At 41.2% G+C, this 21674-nt stretch overlaps 1 protein-coding gene across 2 annotated transcripts in view; it reads left to right on the top strand.

Annotated features, from left to right (window-relative positions):
• The window catches only part of ATG5 (autophagy related 5), a 195267-nt gene that overhangs the window by 96256 nt on the left and 77337 nt on the right, over positions 1 to 21674 (top strand). For both annotated transcript variants that reach the window (XM_040428821.1, XM_040428822.1), the window contains exon 6: positions 16815 to 16909. In XM_040428821.1, coding sequence (XP_040284755.1) covers positions 16815 to 16909 — 95 coding nt within the window. The remainder of the gene's footprint in view (positions 1 to 16814; positions 16910 to 21674) is intronic.

The following is a 21674-nucleotide window of genomic DNA, read 5'->3' as shown; positions in this document are numbered from 1 at the left end:
GCACTGGCCACCAATGAAATTAAAACTGGGGAGCGAGGGGGGTCTGCCCCCTCCTGCCTGGCAGCCCCTGATCTCTTATAGGGGGCTATGATATGCACAATTAACCCCTCAGGTGCAGCACATGAGGGGTTAATTGTGCGGATCACAGCCCCCTATAAGAGATCAGGGGCTGCCAGGCAGGAGGAGGCAGACCGCCCTCGCTCCCCAGTTTTAATTTCATGTACACAGTTCGTAGTATATTCTAACTAGAAGCGTCCCCATTACTATGGGAACGCCTCTGTGTTAGAATATACTGTCGGTTCTGAGTTTTCACACAGTGAAAACTCGGCTCTGAAAAAGCTTTTATGCAGACGGATCTTCGGATCCGTCTGTATGAAAGTAGCCTACAGCCACGGATCACGGACGCGGATGCCAATCTTGTGTGCATCCGTGTTCTTTCACGGACCCATTGACTTGAATGGGTCCGTGAACCGTTGTCCGTCCAAAAAATAGGACAGGTCATATTTTTTTGACGGACAGGAAACACGGATCATGGATGCGGCTGCAAAACAGTGCATTTTCCGATTTTTCCACGGACCCATTAAAAGTCAATGGGTCCGCGAAAAAAAAAAGGAAAACGGCACAACGACCACGGGTGCACACAACGGTCGTGTGCAGGAGGCCTTAGGCTACTTTCACACTAGCGTCGGGGCTCCGCTTGTGAGCTCCGTTTGAAGGGTCCTACAAGCTGCCCCGAACACATCCGTCCAGCCCCCAATGCATTCTGAGTGGATGCGGATCCGCTCAGAATGCATCAGTCTGGCAGCGTTCAGCCTCCGCTCCGCTCAGCAGGCGGACACCCGAACGCTGCTTGCAGCGTTCGGGTGTCCGCCTGGCCGTGCGCAGGCAAACGGATCCGTCCAGACTTACAATGTAAGTCAATGGGGACGGATCCGTTTGGAGTTGACACCATATGGCTCAATTTTCAAAGGATCCGTCCCCCATTGACTTTCAATGTAAAGTCTGGACGGATCCATCTGAACAACTTTCAGACTTAGAATTTTTTCTAAACTATAATGCAGACAAATCCGTTCTGAACGGATCCAAACGTCTGCATTATAGGAGAGGATCCGTCTGTGCAGACACCAGACGGATCCTCTCTGAACGCTAGTCTGAAAGTAGCCTTAATATCCAAAAGGTCGTGTCCGCCTCACCATTACTTTCAGGAATTACTGTTGTAACATGGAAAGTATCTAGACTAGGGTCAATCAGAAATGCAGTCATTGTGTAATATTTATATAATGTGCTTTTGATGTGGTTCAGTTTTATGTGGAGACATTTACAGATTTTGTTTGAAGGCAGGAGCCAAATGTAGCATTTTCCTTTTTTCACATTAAAGAGACCACGCTGATGTTAGTGTGTCTTGTGATGTCACGTAAGCAATGGTTTATTTTCATTCTGAAGTGTGTAGGCATTCACGAGACGTCTTGTTCCTACCCATGCCTTCTTTGTTGTTTTCATGTCTGCGGATTTCAGGTCTCATTGAGTTCAGTCTAGTGATATTTCACTTTCCTGACTTCTTTCTGAACAATTAATTCCTTAACCCTTTTAAGGCCAGGCCATTTTTCACCTTCATGCCAAGCTTAATTTTGAAAATCTCACTTTATGTGCTAATAACTTTGAAATACTTTTATTTATCCAAGCCATTCTGAGAATCTTTTCTCGTGACATCTCGTACTTAATGTTAGGGGTAAATTTGTACATTAACTTTTGCCTTTATATTATAAAATCCAAAATTGACAGAAAATTTTGAAGAAAATGTAATTTTCTAAATTTGAATTTCTACCCATTAGGCCTCATGCACACGACCGTTGTGTGCATCCGTGGCCGTTGTGCCGTTTTCCGTTTTTTTTCGCGGACCCATTGACTTTCAATGGGTCCGTGGAAAAATCGGAAAATGCACCGTTTTGCAGCCGCATCCGTGATCCGTGTTTCCTGTCCGTCAAAAAAATATGACCTGTCCTATTTTTTTGACTGACAACGGTTCACGGACCCATTCAAGTCAATGGGTCCGTGAAAGAACACGGATGCACACAAGATTGGCATCCGCGTCCGTGATCCGTGGCCGTAGGTTACTTTCATACAGACGGAGCCGAAGATCCGTCTGCATAAAAGCTTTTTCAGAGATGAGTTTTCACTTCGTGAAAAATCATATCCGACAGTATATTCTAACACAGAGGCGTTCCTATAGTGATGGGGACGCTTCTAGTTAGAATATACTACGAACTGTGTACATGACTGCCCCCTGCTGCCTGGCAGCACCCGATCTCTTACAGGGGGCTGTGATCCGCACAATTACCCCTCAGGTGCTGCACTTGAGGGGTTAATTGTGCATATCATAGCCCCCTATAAGAAATCAGGGGCTGCCAGGCAGCAGGGGGCAGACCCCCCTCCCTCCCCAGTTTTAATTTCATTGGTGGCCAGTGCGGCCCCCCCTCCCTCTATTGTAATATCATTGGTGGCCAGTGTGCGGCCTCTGTCGCCCCCCCCCCCCTCTATTGTAATTTCATTGGAGGCCAGTGCGGCCCCCCCTCCCTCTATTGTATTATCATTGGTGGCCAGTGTGCGGCCTCCGTCGCCCCCCCCCATCCCTCTATTGTAATATTATTGGTGGCCAGTGTGCGGCCCCTCCTCTATTGTATTAATATCATTGGTGGCCAGTGTGCGGCCTCCCCTCTCCCCCCCTCCCCCAATCATTGGTGGCAGCGGAGATTCCGATCGGAGTCCCAGTTTAATCGCTCTGGGGCTCCGATCAGTAACCATGGCAACCAGGACGCTACTGCAGGCCTGGTTGCCATGGTTACTTAGCAATATTACAATATTAGAAGCATCATACTTACCTGCTGCGCTGTCTGTGACCGGCCGGGAGCTCCTCCTACTGGTAAGTGACAGATCATTAAGCAATGCGCCGCACAGACCTGTCACTTACCAGTAGGAGGAGCTCCAGGCCGGACACAGACAGCGCAGCAGGTAAGTATGATGCTTCTAATATTGTAATATTGCTAAGTAACCATGGCAACCAGGCCTGCAGTAGCGTCCTGGTTGCCATGGTTACCGATCGGAGCCCCAGAGCGATTAAACTGGGACTCCGATCGGAATCTCCGCTGCCACCAATGATCGGGGGGGGGGGGGGAGAGAGGGGAGGCCGCACACTGGCCACCAATGATATTAATACAATAGAGGGGGGGCCGGGGGGGCCGCACACTGGCCACCAATGATATTACAATAGAGGGGGGGGGGGGCGACGGAGGCCGCACACTGGCCACCAATGATATTACAATAGAGGGGGGCCGGGTGGGGCGCACACTGGCCACCAATGATATTCAAATTGAGGAGGGAGCGGGGTCTGCCCCCTGCTGCCTGGCAGCCCTTGATCTCTTACAGGGGGCTATGATACGCACAATTAACCCCTTCAGGTGCGGCACCTGAAGGGTTAATTGTGCTGATCACAGCCCCCTGTAAAAGATCGGGTGCTGCCAGGCAGCAGGGGGCATTCATGTACACAGTTCCTAGTATATTCTAACTAGAAGCGTCCCCATCACTATGGGAACGCCTCTGTGTTAGAATATACTGTCGGATCTGAGTTTCACGATGTAACTCAAATCCGATGGTATATTCTAACATAGAGGCGTTCCCATGGTGATGGGGACGCTTCAAGTTAAAATATACCATCGGATTGGAGAAAACTCCGATCCTATGGTATATTAACTCCTGACTTTACATTGAAAGTCAATGGGGGACGGATCCGTTTGAAATTGCACCATATTGTGTCAACGTCAAACGGATCCGTCCCCATTGACTTGCATTGTAATTCAGGACGGATCCGTTTGGCTCCGCACGGCCAGGCGGACACTAAAACGACTTTTTTTCCATGTCCGTGGATCCTCCAAAAATCAAGGAAGACCCACAGACGAAAAAACGGTCACGGATCACGGACCGACGGAACCCCGTTTTGCGGACCGTAAAAAAATACGGTCGTGTGCATGAGGCCTTAAAGTCAGATAGTGATACCTCATTAGATCGTTTTTACTTTACTAAGATTCCCTATATGTTGTATGTTGGCCTCATTTTGAAAGTCACATTTTATTTTTTTAGGACGTTAGAGGGCTTAGAATTTAAGAAGCAATTTTTCAACTTTTCTATAAAATTTTCAAAACCAACTTTTTCAAGGACCAATTCAGTTCTGAAGTCACTTTAAGGTCCTTACATAATAGCCCATAAATGACCCCATTTTAGAAGCTACGTCCCTCAAATTACTTAAAACTGGTTTTATAAACTATGTTAACCCTTTAGGTGTCCCACAAGAATTAAAGGACAATGGAGGTGAAATTTTAAATTTTCAGTTTTTGTGCAGATTTTTTATTTTAATCCAATTTTTTTCTATAACACAGCAAGGGTTAACAACAAAATGAACCTTAATATTTATTACCCTGATTGTGCAGTTTACAGAAACACCCCATTTATGTTCGTAAACAGCTGTATGGACACACGGCAGGGTTCAGAAGGAAAGGAGCAACATATGGTTTTTGTAGAGCAGATTTGCTGGAATAGCTTTTGAGTGTCATGTCATATTTGAAGGCACACTAGGGCAGTGGCACCCCCACAGTAAAAAAACGTCCAAAAGTGACTCCATTTTGGGAGATTACACCCCTCAAATAACTCATTGAGGGGTTTTTCTGACAACTTTAACTTCAGAGGCGTTTCATAATATTTAGAAACACATGGCTGTGAATATAAAAATTATATTTTTTACAAGAAAAATTCGTAAAAAAGCCAAAATTTTTCACTTTAACAAGGGATAACAGGAGAAAATGCACCCCATAATTTACCTATATTCTCCTGAATACGGCAACACCCCATATGTGGTTGTAAACTGCTGTATGAGCAGACGGCAGAATTCAAAAGGAAAGGAGCCGCATCTGCATTTTCGAACATGAAATTTGCTGAAATAGATTTTAAGGGCCATAACTTTTTTTTTTTTTTTTTAACTGAGCTGTGTTGGGGCTCATTTTTTGCGGGGTGAGCTTTAGTTTTTAATGGTGCAATTTTTGGGTACATATAGAGGTGAAGTGGCTAATATTGCAATTCTGCCAGTTTTTTTATTTTTATTTTTTATGGGATTTTCCCTGTGGTATACTTGATAAGATGGTTGTATTCTGTGGGTTGATACGTTTCTGGCGATACCAAATTTATATTGTTTTATTCATGTTCTACCACTTTTATTTAATAAAATCACTTTTTTATTAAACTTTTTTTTTTTTTTGCATTACCAAATCGAAGACCAATAACTTTTAGATTTTTCCATCAATGTAGCTGTGTGAGAGCTTGTTTTTTTGCAGGATGGGATGTAATTTTTATTGGTGCAATTTTGGGGTCTATATGGCTTTTTTAGTGCTTTTTATAAAACAATTTAGGTGGTGAAGCGGGCAAAAATTGTGGTATATTTGATATGATAATTTCATTCTGTGGGATGATACGGTTATGGCAACACCAAAATTGTATAGTTTATTTCATTTTCTACCACTTTTAAATCATAAAATCAATTTTTATGAATTCTTTTACATTTTTTTCTGTCAACATAGTTTTATGAGGGCTTATTTTTAGCGGGATGTACTGTAGTTTTTATTGGTATCATTTTTGAGATGCATATGACTTTTTGATCCCTTTTTATTACATATTTTTGGGAGGTGAAGAAAAAAACAGCAATTCTGCCATTGTTTATTTAGATTTTTTTTTTTACAGAGTTCACGCGGGATTGGTACCGTGATCATTTTATAGATCAGGTCATTACGGATGCGGCAATACCAATTGTGTATTTTATTTTTTTAATTTGTTAATCTCTAAATGGTACTTTCACACTAGCGTTTTTCTTTTCCGGCATAGAGTTCCGTCACAGGGGCTCTATACCGGAAAAGAACTGATCAGGCATATCCCCATGCATTCTGAATGTAGAGTAATCTGTTCAGGATGCATCAGGATGTCTTCAGTTCAGTCGTTTTGACTGATCAGGCAAAAGATAAAACCGTAGCATGCTACGGTTTTATCTCCAGCGAAAAAAACTGAAGACTTGCCTGAATGCCGGATCCAGCATTTTTCCCCATAGGAATGTATTAGTGCCGGATCCGGCATTCAAAATACCGGAATGCCGGATCCGTCCTTCCGGCCTTGCGCATGCGCAGACCGGTAAAAATGTGAAAAAAAATACAAGACGGATCCGTCTGTCCGCAGGACAAGCGGAGAGACGGATCCATTCTTGCAATGCATTTGTGAGACGGATCCGCATCCAGATCCGTCTCACAAATGCTTTCAGTCACATCCAAATGGGCGGATCCGGCGGGCAGTTCCGACGACGGAACTGCCCGCCGGATCATACTGCCGCAAGTGTGAAAGTAGCCTTATAAATGAGCGGATGTGGGAAAAGGCAATTTATTATATTTTTAACCTTTTGAAAAAAAAAAAAACATTTTTTTATTTTTATTTTACACCTTTCTTTTTTTTTATCAAGTCCCACTTGGATCTTGAAGATCCAGTGGGGCTTAATGGCTTTACTATACTTTGCAATGCTCTTGCATTGCAAAGTATAATACTATCAGTTTTACACTGATAGATGGCAACACTGGACACCTTTGCAAGCTGTCCGGTTGCCATGGCAACCATCGGGTCGCTGCCATCACAGCTCTGCATCCCGATGGTTGAGAGAGGGAGCCGCCTCCCTCTGTTAACCCCTTGGATGCCGCTGATAGCGGCATCTAAGTGGTTACAGCAGAGTGTCAGTATACAGCTGACACTCGCTGCTGATGGTGGCTGCTTAGGAGCAGAGCCGCCACCATCAGATACATCAGGGGCGCACTGCACAAGGGGGCACAGATGAGAGCTGGGGAGGGGACACTGATGGCAGGGGACATGGATGGAGGCAGGCGTGCATATTTGCAGGCACATACACAGTGCACGGCCGGCAAAGGTGGAGGCACAGATTGGGGGCACGGAGGATATGGTACCTGATTTTAGTATAGCAGTCGGGAAGGGGTTGTCTCACTTCAGCACATGGCATTTACCATGTAGAGAAAGTTAATACAAGACACTTACTAATGTACAGGGAGTGCAGAATTATTAGGCAAGTTGTATTTTTGAGGATTAATTTTATTATTGAACAACAACCATGTTCTCAATGAACCCAAAAAACTCATTAATATCAAAGCTGAATATTTTTGGAAGTAGTTTTTAGTTTGTTTTTAGTTTTAGCTATTTTAGGGGGATATCTGTGTGTGCAGGTGACTATTACTGTGCATAATTATTAGGCAACTTAACAAAAAACAAATATATACCCATTTCAATTATTTATTTTTACTAGTGAAACCAATATAACATCTCAACATTCACAAATATACATTTCTGACATTCAAAAACAAAACAAAAACAAATCAGTGACCAATATAGCCACCTTTCTTTGCAAGGACACTCAAAAGCCTGCCATCCATGGATTCTGTCAGTGTTTTGATCTGTTCACCATCAACATTGCGTGCAGCAGCAACCACAGCCTCCCAGACACTGTTCAGAGAGGTGTACTGTTTTCCCTCCTTGTAAATCTCACATTTGATGATGGACCACAGGTTCTCAATGGGGTTCAGATCAGGTGAACAAGGAGGCCATGTCATTAGATTTTCTTCTTTTATACCCTTTCTTGCCAGCCACGCTGGGGAGTACTTGGACGCGTGTGATGGAGCATTGTCCTGCATGAAAATCATGTTTTTCTTGAAGGATGCAGACTTCTTCCTGTACCACTGCTTGAAGAAGGTGTCTTTCAGAAACTGGCAGTAGGACTGGGAGTTGAGCTTGACTCCATCCTCAACCCGAAAAAGCCCCACAAGCTCATCTTTGATGATACCAGCCCAAACCAGTACTCCACCTCCACCTTGCTGGCGTCTGAGTCGGACTGGAGCTCTCTGCCCTTTACCAATCCAGCCACGGGCCCATCCATCTGGCCCATCAAGATTCACTCTCATTTCATCAGTCCATAAAACCTTAGAAAAATCAGTCTTGAGATATTTCTTGGCCCAGTCTTGACGTTTCAGCTTGTGTGTCTTGTTCAGTGGTGGTCGTCTTTCAGCCTTTCTTACCTTGGCCATGTCTCTGAGTATTGCACACCTTGTGCTTTTGGGCACTCCAGTGATGTTGCAGCTCTGAAATATGGCCAAACTGATGGCAAGTGGCATCTTGGCAGCTGCACGCTTGACTTTTCTCAGTTCATGGGCAGTTATTTTGCGCCTTGGTTTTTCCACACGCTTCTTGCGACCCTGTTGACTATTTTGAATGAAACGCTTGATTGTTCGATGATCACGCTTCAGAAGCTTTGCAATTTTAAGAGTGCTGCATCCCTCTGCAAGATATCTCACTATTTTTGACTTTTCTGAGCCTGTCAAGTCCTTCTTTTGACCCATTTTGCCAAAGGAAAGGAAGTTGCCTAATAATTATGCACACCTAATATAGGGTGTTGATGTCATTAGACCACACCCCTTCTCATTACAGAGATGCACATCACCTAATATGCTTAATTGGTAGTAGGCTTTCGAGCCTATGCAGCTTGGAGTAAGACAACATGCATAAAGAGGATGATGTGGTCAAAATACTCATTTGTCTAATAATTCTGCACGCAGTGTATTGTGATTGTCTATATTGTCTCCTTTGCTGGCTTAATTCATTTTTCCATCACATTACACGCTGATTGTTTCCAGGGGTTACGACCACCCTGCAATCCACTAGCAGTGGCCGAACTTGGACACTATAGGAAGAATTGCCAGCCTCTCTGGTGGCCAGGACAGTGGGAGCACACAGAGGCATGCATGTACAGCAGTGTCTGTCCTGGCCAGTTCGTATCTGCGCTGCAGCGGTGGTCATAACCCCTGGAAACGAGCAGTGTATAAAACGGACAATCAGAATACATTAGTGTCTTGTACTAACTTTCTCTACATGATAAATGCCATTTATTGAAGTGAGACAACCCCTTTAAGGAAGGAGGGTTTCTCATGGTAGTTCCTAACACTATATTTTTTTTATTATTAAAATAAATTGTGAAAGGGTCACAAACTTTTCCAAAAACTTTTAATATGTCATAGAGACATATCAAAAGTTTATATCAGTGGTGGTCTAAGCGCTGAGACCCCCATTGATCCCTAGAAAGAGGGTAGAGAAGCACGCACATCTCTCTCTCTCTCCTTGCTGCTGAGGATGGAATCGAGATGGACACAGACTTCTATAGACTTCCTCTACTGCAGCCTGCTATACACGTTTTTGGGGTCAGCACTCAGACCACCACCGATCTAAACTTTTGATATGTCGCTTTGACATATCAAAAGTCTTTTGAAAAATTAGTGACCCTTTAACAATTTGTGTTTAAGAAATGTTCTATGATTTTAATAAGAACGTCTTTCTGTACTGTTGAAATCATTTCTCAAAATACGAATACTTAGGATACTGCTTACAGCCTTTCTTCACTTTCCACAACAATCGGAATGTAATTCATAAGAAGTTTCCATAATTGGCACTGATGGCAAAACACGCCTTATATAACCATGCTCAACCGACCTGTTTTGATCATCATTTTATTATTGCATCACTTCACAAGATCAAAGGCTTTAGTGCTATATATGGATATTCTGAATGAGTCATTATAAAAAAGTTTCTTCAATCATTGTGACAAATAGTGTATGCAATTTAACTCCAACTTGCATAACCGTGATTATAAGCTGCTTGGATTGGAGCTCAGTATGATACAGGTTGCTGAAATACAATGGAAGTGGTAGGCTTTTGTTCTACTAATTTGTGGGTAGTGGCATGCATGATCTAAGACAAAAGTGATATCGCCCGGGCCATCAAAGGAAGGCTGATGGAAAAGAATATAAAGGGGTTGGCCCATCTGATACATTGGTGGCATATCGCTAGGATGTGCCACCAATGTCTGATAGTTGCAGGTCCCACCTGTGGGACCTGCACCTTTCTGTAAAACAGAGCCTGACACGCTCAGCTATTTCCAGAAGTCCCATAGAAATGAATAGTTGGTGCACCGCACAAGCGCAGCCACTGTTCTATTCACTTCTTTGGGGCTGGCAGAAATGGCCGAGCTAGCACTTGGCTATCCCACAGAAATGAATGGAGAGCGGCTGCACGTGCATGGTCTGCTCTTCTCCACTTTACGGGTTCCGTTCTAGAGATGGGTCAACCCCTTTAAGACCTAGCTTTCTGAATTCTTGCCTTGGTTACTGTAACCGATAACTAATTGGTCTTCCCTTCAACCAATTCTCCTGAATGTAGCTGCCGGACTCTTCTTTCTGTCCGTCCCCTACACTGATGTCTCTACTCTGTGTCATTCACTGTGTGCCCACAAGTGACCATTCACTTCATAATCACATTTAGGACTCCTTCACATGACCGTAGCCTGTTTTGCGGATCCACAAACACGGATACTGATTGTGTGGATTCTGCATTTTGCGTAATGGAATGTCTGGCCCATAATAGAACAGTCCTATCCGTAATACGGACAAGAATAGGACATGTTCTATGTTTTTGCAGATGCCACGGAACGGATATACGGATGAGGACAGTACACGTTGTGCTGTCCTCCTCTTTTGCGGACCCATTTAAGTAAATGGGTCTGCATCCGACCCGCAAAACAAAAAGCGGATCGGATAAAAAATACTTTTATGTGCATAAGCCCTTAAACTGATGACTTTCACCTGCAAAGCTTTTCACAGTGCTGGTCATAGATATTTGCTAGGTAACTGACTCATTCAACTTTATATGTACTTGCATTGTTTTGTATTAAAGGGGTTGTCTCACATCAGCAAATAGCATTTATTATGTAGAGGAAGTTAATACAAGGCACTTACTAATGTACTGTGATTGTCCATATTGCCTCCTTTGCTGGCTGGATTCACTTTTCCATCACACTATACACTGCTCGTTTCCATGGTTACGACCACCCTACAATCCATCAGCGGTGGCCGTGCTTGCACACTGTAGGAAAAAGTGCCAGCCTCTCTGGTGGCCTGGACTGTCGGAGGGCGCATAGGCTGGTGCTTTTTCCTTGATAAATGCTATTTGCTGAAGTGAGACAACTCTTTCAGAGGGCTCAAGAGCAGGAAGCTGTCCTGACTTCTGGATCTATACTTTCCTGGCAGCTCATAAACACTCATTTAAGCCATATTCTTTTCAGTTTGATATGAGCTATAATTAGTGTTTATGAGCTGTCAGTTGAGAGTTAAGGGCTACAGATTGAGCTTTCAGTGCAGCTCCCTGACGGATTCACTGTGAAGCAGAAAGAAATGGTCTGCAGACACACTGAAAGTGAAGGTTGTATAACGAAAACTGATGAAATTTTTTAATAAAGACCAATTAAAAGAAAAGATTTTAGTGCAAAATGAGTAAAATGCATGATAAAAAAATGGCCCCCAAAGCTGTTCATAGCCTCTAAGAAAAACATGGCCTTCAAACTTTATTAACAAATGATCCGCAAATAAAGGCTAACAAAAACGTTTTTTTCATACAGTCAGGTCCATAAATATTGGGACATCGACACAATTCTAGCATTTTTGGCTCTATACACCACCACAATGGATTTGAAATGAAACGAACAAGATGTGCTTTAACTGCAGACTGTCAGCTTTAATTTGAGGGTATTTACATCCAAATCAGGTGAACAGTGTATGAATTACAACAGTTTGCATATGTGCCTCCCACTTGTTAAGGGACCAAAAGTAATGGGACATAATAATAATCATAAATCAAACTTTTACATTTTAATGCTTGGTTGCAAATTCTTTGCCATCAAAGCCTGGAGTCTGGAACGCATAGACATCACCAGACCCTGGGTTCCATCCCTGGTGATGCTCTGCCAGGCCTCTACTGCAACTGTCTTCAGTTCCTGCTTGTTCTTGGGGCATTTTCCCTTCAGTTTTGTCTTCAGCAAGTGAAATGCATGCTCAATCGGAGTTAGGTCAGGTGATTGACTTGGCCATTGCATAACGTTCCACTTCTTTCCCTTAAAAAACTCTTTGGATGCTTTTGCAGTATGCTTTGGGTTATTGTCCATCTGCACTGTGAAGCGCCGTCCAATGAGTTCTGAAGCATTTGGCTGAATATGAGTAAAAAATATTGCCCGAAACACTTCAGAATTCATCCTGCTGCTTTTGTCAGCAGTCACATCATCAATAAATACAAGAGAACCAGTTCCATTGGTGGCCATACATGCCCACCCCATGACGCTACCACCACCATGCTTCACTGATGAGGTGGTATGCTTAGGATCATGAGCAGCTCCTTGCCTTCTCTATACTCTTCTCTTCCCATCACTCTGGTACAAGTTGATATTGGTCTCATCTGTCCATAGGATGTTGTTCCAGAACTGTGAAGGCTTTTTAGATGACATTTGACAAACTCTAATCCGGCCTTCCTGTTTTTGAGGCTCACCAATGGTTTACATCTTGTGGTGAACCCTCTGTATTCATTCTGGTTGTTGACTTTGACACACATACACCTACCTCCTGGAGAGTGTTCTTGATCTGGCCAACTGTTGTGAAGGGTGTTTTCTTCACAAGGGAGAATCCTTCGGTCATCCACCACAGTTGTTTTCCGTGGTCTTCGGGGTCTTTTGGTGTTGCTGAGCTCACTGGTGCGTTCCTTCTTTTTAATAATGTTCCAAACTGTTGTTTTGGCCACGCCTAATGTTTTTGCTATCTCTCTGATGGGTTTGTTGTGTTTTTTCAGCCTAATGATGGCTTGCTTCACTGATAGTGACATCTCTTTGGATCTCATCTTGAGAGGTGACGGCAACAGATTCCAAATGCAAATAACACACTTGAAATTAACTTTGGACCTTTTATCTGCTCATTGTAATTTGGATAATGAGGGAGTAACACACAGCTGGCCATGGAACAGCTGAGAAGCCAATTGTCCCATTAACTTTGGTCCCTTAACAAGTGGGAGGCACACATGCAAACTGTTGTAATTCCTACACCGTCTGCAGTTAAAGCACATCTTGTTTGTTTCATTCCAAATCCATTGTGGTGGTGTATAGAGCCAAAAATGTTAGAATTGTGTCTGTCCCAATATTTATGGACCTGACTGTATATCAAACTGGTGTAAAGTAGAACTGCCTTAGTTGTCCATAGCAACCAATCAGATTGCACCTTTCATTTTTGACAGCTCCTTTGGAAAATGAAAGGTGGAAGTTCTACTTTGCACCAATTTGATAAATGACCCCATATGTGTTCAGTTCACTTCATGGAATATGTTGTAACAGTTGCCTGGACACAAACCGGTACAGGTTTGATGGTTCATGGAGTTCAGTTTTACATTTTCTCTGGTGTGTGGGGGTGAAGTTGGGATTGAAGGATGGGTCAGCGGGTTTAAGGGTTTATGCCTTAGAAAATTCCTCTGTGCTATGCTATATGACATACTTTCATTGGTATATATGTATTTATGTTGGTGACCTAATAAAAAAAGAAATGATCTGCAGTAAAAATCCTTTTGCTGAATGCAGCACAAAAACTGTTATTGCTGAGAAAACACTTTCAATCCACAAACTGAAAACATACTTTCTTTTGTTTAAGTCTTTGGTTTACTCAGTGTTCATATATGCATGTAAGAAAAGTGCTTGTTTACAGCACAGCATAACAACATAGCATGACTTCTTATGTCAAAATTGTTACCTACAGGATGTGGTTACATTTCTTTTTGCCCCTTGCTTAGACCCAGTCTGTAGAAATAACAGTTTTGTCTGTATTTGTTTTTTTTATGGTTGATAACATTACTTTTTGAAGCAAAGTCTATATACTTAAATGTGTGTGTGTGTGTGTGTATATGTGTGTGTATGTATATATATATATATATATGTATATATATATATAATTTTTTTAAATGTATTTATTTATTATTATTTTTATATATATATATATATATATATATATATATATATTTATATTTCCCTTAAGGGCAGCCTGCCACCATCATAATGGCCCCACAATCTGTCCCCAATGATGTTTTTAAGTAGTAGACACATTTGTGGCAGCCCTCCTAAGCTCTGTAACCAGAGTTGTCTTGCCATACACCTGCTTTAAAGGCTATCGACACCTTATCTCTGAACTCCTAACAGCTCATAAACGCAAATTATAGCTAAATTCTTACCAGTTTGTTATTAATTTATCTTAAATGAGAGTTTGAACTGTTAGAAAAGTACAGATAAAGGGCTACAGATCAAATAGTTAGAGAAAAGCAGAAATGACAGTCTGCAGAGTCAGTGAAACCCGAAGCATGTAGGAGGGAAATGGTTGAAAATGTTTGGACCTTGGTGACCAAGTAATTTTTTTGTTTTCATTTATTTATTGTCGCATTCCAAAACCTATAACTTTTTTACTTTTCTGTCAATACCAAATATATATATATATTTTTTCTCGTTTTAGTACTTTTGCACATAAACCTTTTTTAAAAAAAAATAAATATGTTTTTACATTGCCGCATTCCGAGACCCATAACTTTTTTGTGGGACGACTTGTACTTTTAGTTGGTATCATTTTAGGGTACGTAACCCTTTTTAGTCGCTTTTTTTAAATTTCTTTGGTGGCGATTAAGAAAAAAACAGCAACTCTTGCATTGTTTTTTTCTCTTACGCCGTTTACCGTATGGGGTAAATTACATGATAATTATGTAGTACGGGTTATCACGGAGGCAGTGATACAAAATATGTGGAGTATGTTTTGTTTTACCAATTTTTTTTCAATGGAAAAAGATGTATTTTTTTTAACTTGGAATTTTTTAAATTTAATAGACCATTTGATTGCTTCTATAATATATTGCAATTGCTTATGCAATGTGTTTTTCTGTTAGTGCGAAACTGACATCCACCATCAGGCTGCAGCAGAGAGGTGCACCCTGATAGAATATGTGGCAAGCGGGGCTGTGGCCTTCATTGGGAAGGAGCCCGACTCTTAGGTGAGGGAGAACCGTGAAGAGTTAGACTGGGCCACTGTAAAAAGGTGTATTGGTGGTCATCAAGGGGATGATAAGGCCAGCTGGAAAAAAGATTTTTGCCCAAGATATGTTAAAGACAAGAATAAATTATTTTTTTTTAAATCGTTATCATTGCATTTTAACATAGCATACCTGTATATCCTGAAAATGTCTGGAAACATGAAATTTAATTCCTGCCTTATTACGTAACTACCAACCTGGCTAATGCCAGTTTCTGCACTATGGCACCCATTTTTACATGGCTGTCTCATGAAAACTTACAGAGTACTGGGAGGATAAGTGCGGGAGCACAGCTGTATATGATCCGTAATATAGTTGTACAGCAGGTCCATTTACAAATTGTGAAACAAACATTAAAGGGGTTATCCAGCAATTTGATATTGATGAGCTATCTTCAAGATGGGTCATCAATATCAGATCAGCAGGTGTCCGACTCTCGCCAATCAGCTGTTTGAAGATTGGTCATCAATATGAAATTTCCAGATAACCCTTGAACAATATGAACAGTAACAAGAATATGGAGCTTTATGACGTGTTATTATTGACATGCTAAATATTATTTTCTTCTGTTTTATATTGATGGAACCAAATTGTCCATAAAATACTGAACACTTATAATCCAGGCGGAATGAAGTAACTGTTTTCATCAAGGAGGAATGTTGGAATTTTTAGAGCTCATGAAAAGCTTGGTCATGTTTTCAGTGAACATAACTAAAATTGACATTTCGTACACCCCCACATAGTTTTTTTTTTAGCAGTATGTACTCAGATTTAGTAATTCTGATTCATCATTACTGTAAGTTATTGTAAATGATTTTACAAACTTGGTACATCATGACAAAGCATGTGCTACTTTGAAAGACTTTTTGTTTGTCCTATTGAATTTTTGTTCTCATTTCTACTACTGTAACCTGTCAGTTATTGTTTTTTTAATGTTATTTTACTTCAGTATTCAAATCCAATGATGCTTTTGGTAGGGTATTTATTTGTGTTCTATGATGTTGAAAACACATTCTTAAGGATACTGTAAAGGGATTTTCTGTTGCTATGATATTGATGGCCTATACCCAAGATAGGCCATCAATATCTGATCAATGGGCGTCTGATAATCAGCTGTTCTGTGGTAGCGCTGAAAGTCATTGGCGGAACTACAGCTCTATCCTTTGTGTCATGGTTACTGTCAGTAACCAGCTTTGTCTGTGACACAAGGGGTGCGGGGTATTGGACCCTTGCTGATCAGATTGCCTATTCTAAAGATAGGCTATCAGTAAAGGACTGGAAAACACCACTAGGTTTTTCCTTGTGGATTTTCGTGTGTAAAAACCACAGCGTAATACAGTACTAGCAAAGTAAATGAGATTTTACAAATCTTATGTACACTTTGTGTATTTTTGCTCTGTGAAACTTGACCTGAAATCCACAGCATGTCAACTGTTGGTGCGGATTTCACCCTTTGTAACGCATAGGATGAGATTGCAACTCCACATCAAAAGCCACAAGCAACACATCCAGATTTTGGTGCAGAATTGTTACGGAAGCAGAGAAATCTTCACTAAAATTCTGTTTCCGCATCCATGTGCAAGTACTTTTAAAAGTCCTGGAACAGAAGTGGTTGTAAGTCTGTTAGGTGTCATTTAACTCTGTCATTTAAGTCTGTATTTCAGTTTTATAGTATTGCCATAGTGTTCACATATTCCTTTCAGTGAAAATGTTATTAGAAAAGTTAAGCATTCATTTTTCTTGTGCTATCCTAGATAAGTTTGACCAGTTTTGGGCAATAAATCGAAAACTTATGGAATATTCGCCAGAAGACAGAGGCTTTCGTTACATACCCTTTCGAATATATCAGGTGAGTGTTTTATCAGAACTTTAGCATAATACATTCAACTTTATTACTGACTGAACGATAACAAAAAACTTGATGGTTTTAAACTCCAGTCTGTAGAGGGTAGTTGTGATACACAATAATTACCACAATACTAATGAATTTATCCTAAATATATGATTCATTCAATTTATTTCATGCCTGTGTTTTTACTCCTGTGAGTCTGGGGCCAGGTCTTTTTTGTGTTTTATTTCTGATTACTCATAATCATTCATAATCTAATATGCCTACTTCAGGGAACCACATATTAGGACTGATTTTACTGGAAGGCAGTTAGCCTATTGGTATGATTTTGAGGAATCGGAGGAACCTGAAGTACCTTTAGGAAATTGACTCAAATGTGGAAAAGGCATACAGACCCCATGCAGAGCTGGTCTTTGGTCAGATTAGTCAGGTTAGATTAACACCAACTATAAATTATAGATGCATTCATATTACTACACAATTACAGTGATAGTGGGAAAGCCTTTGGCAAGCTTTTATTATTAAATTAAACTGCTGGTCTTACAAAGACAACTCCTGTCCATAGGCCTTAGGGATAAGTATGACATAGAGGGATGTTCCTATTTGGGACCGCCTGTATGAGTCAGAATAAAGAGCTGTTCTGTAAGAGCCGCTAGCAGCCTCAGTTGGCTTTTATCCATGTGTGGCCAACCATGGTCTCCTCAACCTATCTCAGCCATTTAATTTGAATGGCATTGGGGCAGATTTATTAATAATGTCATTCTTTCCAAGAATACGAATCACAGTCTTAATGTTAGATAAATTTGCTATTCTGACGCATGGACCTTTGTAAATTTGGAGTCTCGTAAATCCTGCACCAGATTTATCCTAGAATTTTGTCTGTGCGGCATAAATTTTGCCCATGCGCCAAAAAAACCTGTCTAGTCTAAGTCTACGTCTACATCACCTATAGGTTGCCGTATATTTCCTCTGAAAATGCGCCAAAATGTTAGTGCCTTTTTGGCGCACTGGGCGGCATTTAGGTCATGACCCCTTTCTAGCGAAGCCACATTTCTGTCTAGCAAAGTCACACCCCCTTGTCGGACGAGGCAGAAAAAGCTTAGAAAAGTGTGTAAAATGGATAGTAAATGTGATGCAAAGCAGTTTTTTGGTGCAAATTGCACTAAAAAAAGGGCACATCTTCATTAGTAAATATGCTGACCATGTCCATGATATGTCCATGAGGACACCACTCAGTTGCAGCCCAGTCTCTAGTTGTTGGACAACTTAATACTTTGGTGCAAGGAATGACGAATTTAAATTGAGTTGACGTGTGCTCTTAATGGCAGAAATATGTACTCATACCGAAACTAATGATTAATTGGGAACGGAAATTGCAGCTATTATCATGAAAGCTACCCGACGTATAAGTAATTGCCCACTTGCACTTCTTTGTTTAATGTACAGTAGTCTTATTGAATTGTGCAGTCTTTTTTCCCATTATGAAGAAAAATCATCATGTTCTAAATAGGTGTTAACCACTTGCTGCTTAAAAACAGTCTACACCCTTATTGAAAGAGAGAACTACCGGTATATAACATGAAACTTTTCATTTTGCTTGCATTCTGGGATTATTTATTGAGCAATTGCCACACGTTTTTATACAGAGTTCTCCTGCTATAATAAAAGGCTAACGGAAACCCTGTTGGTATTAATTCAGTGTCCTGTTGTGGGATGAGAGCGGTCAGTGCTTACCCTTCCATTGGGCCACCGATTCTGCTGTCTCCACTGTGCTCACCCTGGCTGCGGCATCTTCTGCTTAGGTCCCGACCATATGTGTTGAGGTGTATTCCTGTTCAGCTGCACATATTGTATATGGAGGCGTCATCAATACATCCATGATCAAACTCTCTTCCCACAACAGTTCAGAAGACGACTAGATTTTTTTTTGAAGCCCAGAGATCTCCTTTAAAGGGGACTTGTCAAGTTGAACATGGTGTCTGTGCTGCAGGCAGCATGTTATAGAGTAAGAAGTGCTGAGCAGTTTCATGTATAAGTGTTATGGGAAAAGATTCTGTAAAACTTGTAATTTTATTTAAATTCCTGCTCATTCTGGGCTTTGAAGTCAAGGACTAAGGCTACGTCTACACGACGACATTTGCGCGACAATTTTTATAATGGCAGTCTATGGTGTCGCACTGCAACATGCAACATACTGCGATGCAACAGTTGCAGAAAAATCCATCTCGAATGGATTTTCTGCGACTGTTGCGTCGCAGTTGCAGCATGTTGCATGTTGCAGTGCGACACCATAGACTGCCATTATAAAAATTGTTGTGCGACATTAGTGCAACAAAATGTTGCGCGACAAATGTTGTCTTGTAGACGTAGCCCTAGTCCTATCGGAGGGAAGGGTCAGAAAAAAAAGTTGAAGCAACACTCCAATGGATAGTTCACAAATAGATGTCTTGATTTATTGCATAAACAAAAGCATATTCAACAGATGGATATGCTTTTGCTGATGCAATAAATCAAGACATCGATTTTTCAACTACCCATTGGAGTGCTGCCTCAACTTTTTATTTGGGAATTTGGACCAAGGGGAGGTTGGGCCGAACCCCACTGAAGCGAGCACCAACTATTCCTGCTCTTTGATACATTATTTCACTTGGAGTGCTGTTCCCCCATTCTTTACATAGAGGAAAGGCTGTCAATCGCTAATAGGACCGACTCCTCGACTTCAAAGTCCAGAATGAGCAGGAATATAAATGTATAAATGACAAGTTTTACTCTCTTCCCATAAAAGTACACATCAATCTGCTCAGCTCCTCCTGCTCTATAACATGATGCCTGCAGATTACTTTGCACTTTCATGGTGACAGGTTGCCATGAGTGTTCATTATTGGACAGTTGACCCCCTCTTATTTGGTTTCTTGCTAACAAATAGCAGCTCTTCAGTTTCAAAAGCCTTTCATGGTGAAGTCGACCATGGAGATGAAATAGTCTTTTTTTGTAGCATACCATTCCAAACACATTGGATCTTGAACTCAGATTGACAAGTACACAATTGAAATACCTTAATAGGTGCTATTTTATAGCTTCCAATCAGTTACAAATTAGTCATAATATAAACTCGTGAGTTTTAACTAACTACTGATGGGAAATAAAGTCCAATACTGCTGAAAGAAAAGGAACAATTAATGGCAACAATCAGGAAATCCAGTCAAGATCATACCGTCCAGCTGGCAGCTGTAGCCAACTCTACTTACTACATAAAAGCACGTTTTGTCAGCAGCATCAAAGGGTTAAGATTATTCCTGTTGTAAGAAGTACGTACTATGTGTCATTTACTTTGCCCTTTCACAGTTTCTTTAGTTTGGGCATACGCTCTGCATAGTTGTCATTTCAAGTAATCTTTTACCTGCCCAATGGCATTTTGTTTTGATTGTGTAAGGTACGTAAAAAGGTTTTCTAATCTACTTCCCACCCCAAAGCTCACCGATTCCAGGCTCTCTTCTCCCATCAGTCTCCGCTCTTCTTTTTTTTTTTCTAACTGAATAGAATTTTATAAAGACAACAACAAAGAAGAAGATAAAAGTACCAGGGCACAGTCAAACTAAAGGGATCGGGTATACATTATGTGGTGCAAATAATACAGCATAAGAGCTGTAAGGTTGAAACGATAAGAGAATAAGAAGAATGATCTCCTCTTATGTATTTGTACCAAGAATGGCACCGACACATCCCCCATTGTTTTTCTTGTTTTGTTGCATTACAACCTGGAATTAAAATGTTTTTTTGGGGGGGCTTGTACCTTTCCATTTCCACAACATGCCTGCCACTATGAAGGTACAAAAGTTTTTTTTTACTGGAACAGAATCAATAATTAAGACAATAAACTGAGAGCTATGATGCGTATAAGTATTCGCCTCCTGAAAGTCAGTACTATGTTCTATATTATAGATGAAAGTCTCTCTGGGGATATCTCTATTAGCTTAGCACATCTAGACACTGGGATTTGTGCCCACTCTTCCCGACACAGCGGCTTTAAGTGGTTCAAGTCACATGGGTTGCATTGTAACTGCCACCACTCTGCTTCACTGTGGCAAAGGTGATAGGAAGTGCTGGGTTTGTGCCACACATATTTCCCATGATGGCCAAAAATCTCAATTTTAGGGTCCATTCACACGTCCGTTTTTTCTTTCCTGATCTGTTCCGTTTTTTGCGGAACAGATCTGGACCAGATCTGGACCCATTCATTTTCAATGGGTCCTGGAAAAAAACGGACAGCACAATGTGTGCTGTCCGTTTCCGTTGTTCCGTTCCGCATGTCCGTTTAAATATATATATATAAAACATGTCCTATTCTTTTCCGCAAAATTCGGATCCTGGTACAATACAAAGTCAATGGATCCGCAAAAAACGGAAGACATTCGGATGTCATTACGTATGTCATCCGTTTTATGCGGATTCCGTTCCTGGAAATTACATTAAATTTTATTTATAATTTTTTTTTTCAAAGAAATCCAAACAACTTTATTTGCTTATTGAAATTTATACATGATTCCGTTTTTTGCGGATCCGCAAAAAACGGATGACATACGGAAACATTTTCAGGAACAACGGATCCGCAAAAAACGGACCGCAAATCGGGATATAGAAAAATACTGACGTGTGAATGTAGCCTTAGTCACATCTGACAGGAGAACCTTCTTCCACATGTTTGGGAAATCTGCGACATGCTGTTTGGCGAACTCCAAAGTGTTTTCTTACGTTCTTCTTTAAC

The sequence above is a fragment of the Bufo bufo genome, chromosome 4 (genome assembly GCF_905171765.1).
Source record: "Bufo bufo chromosome 4, aBufBuf1.1, whole genome shotgun sequence".
In the NCBI taxonomy this organism is placed as follows: Eukaryota; Metazoa; Chordata; class Amphibia; order Anura; family Bufonidae; genus Bufo; species Bufo bufo.
Note: the sequence above shows the minus strand (reverse complement) of the source record. Positions and strands in the feature narration are given on the sequence as shown.